The sequence below is a fragment of the Pteropus vampyrus genome, unplaced genomic scaffold (genome assembly GCF_000151845.1).
Source record: "Pteropus vampyrus isolate Shadow unplaced genomic scaffold, Pvam_2.0 Scaffold287, whole genome shotgun sequence".
In the NCBI taxonomy this organism is placed as follows: Eukaryota; Metazoa; Chordata; class Mammalia; order Chiroptera; family Pteropodidae; genus Pteropus; species Pteropus vampyrus.
This window is the reverse complement of record NW_011889068.1, coordinates 623,135-626,546: the sequence shown is the minus strand read 5'-3', so window position 1 is coordinate 626,546 and position 3,412 is coordinate 623,135. Positions and strand designations below refer to the sequence as shown.

General features: G+C 35.6%; 1 protein-coding gene across 1 annotated transcript in view; it reads right to left on the bottom strand.

The window, feature by feature from the left end:
* The window catches only part of SPAG1 (sperm associated antigen 1), a 64,108-nt gene that overhangs the window by 52,487 nt on the left and 8,209 nt on the right, over positions 1 to 3,412 (bottom strand). The window contains exon 4 of the mRNA XM_011376194.2: positions 223 to 348. Within this exon, the coding sequence (XP_011374496.1) occupies positions 223 to 348 (126 nt within the window). The remainder of the gene's footprint in view (positions 1 to 222; positions 349 to 3,412) is intronic.

Genomic DNA, 3,412 nt, shown 5'->3' with positions numbered 1-3,412 from the left:
AAGATGCAAGTCTTCAAAGGAAAAGGCTATTTCATTTTGATTTCCAAGTGATGAAATACAGCCTATTCAAGAAGATAATGGCACATCACCAGCTTAAAAAGATCCCCGGCTTTCCTAAAGGACATCACATTTTGGCTACATTGATTAAACTGAGATACTCTCTTAATAACCAACAACAACCTTCTTTCCCTGCCACCCACACCCCACACCAAAAAGGCCTACTTTGGCAACATGAAGACAGCTGTCTGAGCTACGAACTGGAGGCAAATTTTCTTTCATTGCTGGAAATGTTTCAGTTTCATGAAAGTGTATTTTATTTTCTTCTTTTTTAATTTCTGATACCCAACTCTGAGAAGGAAAAAAATAAAGGTAAATATACAGTTTGAAATAATTAACCAGGCAAGAGAAAGGACTATATATCATCAAAATTTCTCATGGGTCAATTTTTTAGGTGACAGTTTGATCAAGCCATTCTCTACTTGGAACACCCTTCCTATTCTTTTTTTTTTTTTTTTTGCGGGGGCAGGAGAGGGGAAACAAATAACATAAAATTTATCATCTTGATCATTTTTAAGTGCACAGTATTGTTAAGTATATTCATACTGTTGTTGCCCTTCCTACTTTTATTTATCTTGCAAGATCTTATTCATCATCCCTTCTAGCAAGCTTTCCCTAAACTTCTGGGTTGGGCTAAAAATGCTCCTCCTCCATGTATTAGCATAAAGATTTAAAATCATCTATTTATTGCTCATCTCTATCACCATACTAGAAATTCCTTGAGGGCAGAGCCAATGTTGTAATCTCATCTTTATAATTCAACAACATAGCATAGTTTGTGGCACTCAATAGGTTCCCAATGATGTTTATTAAACTGAATTGTCACAGGTGCCAGGAAAAAAACTGAATAAGAGATTTTTTTATTATCTGTGAAATTTTATTATTTATTACAGAATTTATATAATGAGGGTCTAATTTTTGTGAGACAGTCTTAAAATAAGCACTGGGATACAGCAATAAACTATATTATCTATCCTATCTCTATAGGAGGCAGGGAGGATGAAAGGGAGGTCAACAGGAAAAACAGGAAGAGAAAAAGAAAAACAGTAAGGGAAGAAAGGTAGAAGAAGAGAAGGAATTGTGGAAGAGGAAGGGAAGTGAGAGAGAATGGGGAACAAGGGAGAAAGGGCAAGGGAAGTATGAAAGAAAGGGAGATGAAGAGACTATTTCTTAAGCAAAATGAAGCCACAAAGAGACTCTGATAAAATATGGGTAAATATGTATCTGGTGGAGAGAAAACTTTCCTAAGGAAATCTTTAGAATATTTAGGACAGAAATATTATAAATGAATTAGAAACATGTCAATAAAAAAATCAATAAAGGAACTTCTCCTCTTGGCTCTGATGAAGTAACAGACTGGATTTACTCTCCTGCCGAAACTCTAGCAACCTGCACAAAATATATAAAACAATGGTTTTCAGACATTGGACAACAGGTAGCACAGGACGATGATCCTTGAAAGAAGGGAAGCATATGAACTAAGTCCTACATTGCCCCTACTTCCTGCCTCGAGTGTCCAGTATACAGCATGAAAGAAACCCAAAAAGCACTGTGATCTTGCTGAATTCAGAACAGAGTTCGGACTTCAGAGAGGCCAAGATTGCAAGGATTTTTGGTGGCAAGATATCCAAAAGGATGAGAAACTAAAAATCTTCCCTTTAAGATCAGAAACAAGACAAGGCTGTCTGCTGTCACCATTATTATTCAATATAGTGTTGAAGTCCTAGCCAGAGTATTCAGGCAAGAGAAAAAAATAAAGGGCATCCAAAGGGCATCCAAACTGGGAATGAAGAAGTCAGACTGTCACTATTTGCAGATGACATGATTCTCTATATAGGAAACCCTAAAGACTCCATTAAAAAACGATTAGAAACAATAAACAAATACAGTAAAGTTTCAGGATACAAAAATCAATGTATAAAACACCATAGTATTCCTATACGCTAACAATGAATTTTCAGAAAAAGAAATGAAAAAAAAACCCAAACAATTCCTTTTGCAATTACAACAAAAAGAGTAAAATACCTAGGAATAGACCTAACGAAACACATGAAGGACCTATACACTGAAAACTATAAGACATTATTAAAAGAAATTGAAGACACAGAAAATGGAAAGATATTCAGTCTTCATGGATTGCAAGAATCAGCATAGTTAAAATGACCTTATTACCCAAAGCAACATACACATTTAATGCAATCCCCATCAAAATCCCAATGGCATTTTTTAAAGAAATAGGACAAAAAAAATCATCAGATTTGTATGGAATCACAAAAGACCCTGAACAGCCAAAGCAATCCTGAGAAAAAAAGAACAAAGTCAAAGGTATCACTCTGCCTGACTTCAAGATACTACAAAGCAATAATAATCAAAACAGCATGGTATTGGCAGAAAAACATATGCACAGAATGATGGAACAGAATTGAGAGTCCAGAAATAAACCCCCGTATATATAGGCAAATAATTTTCAACAAAGGAGTCAAAAACACACAATGGAGAAAGGAAAGCCTCTTCAACAAATGGTGCTGGGAAAATTGGAAAGCCACGTGAAAAAGAATGAAACTAGACTGCTACCTGTCACCATACACCGCGATTAACTCAAAATGGATAAAAGACCTGAATATAAGACCTGAAACAATAAACTATATAGAAGAAAACATAGGTACTAAACTCACAGGCTTTGGATTTAAAGAGGATTTTATGAATTTGACCTCAAAGGCAAGGGAAGTAAAAGCAAAAATAAATGAATGGGAGTACATCAAACTAAAAAACTTCTGCACAGCAAAGAAACCAACAATAAGATAGAGAGGTAACCATCTAAACAGGCGAAGATATTTGCAAACAATGCCTACGACAAGGGGCTAATACTTACTAAAATATATAAAGAACTTATACAACTCAACAATAAAAAACAAACATTCTAATTAAAAAATGGGCAGAAGACCTGGACAGACACTTCTCTCAAGAAGGTATACTAATGGCCAACTTACATGTGAAAAGATGTTCAACTTCACTCGCCATTAGGGAAATGCAAATCAAAACCACAATGAGATACCACTTCACATCTTAGAATGGCTATCGTCATGAACAGGACAAGTAATAACAAGTGCTGGAGAGATTGTGGGGAAAAGAGAATCCTCATACACTGCTGGTAGGATTGTCAATTGGTGCAGTCACTATAGAAAATAGTATAGAGGTTCATCAAAAAATAAAAATAGTTACCATATGACCCAGCAATCCCTCTTCTGGGCATTTACCACCACCACCCCAAACTGAAAATGTTTATCCATAAAGATATATGTACCCTGATGTTCATAGCAACATTATTCACGGTGACCAAGACATGAAAACAACC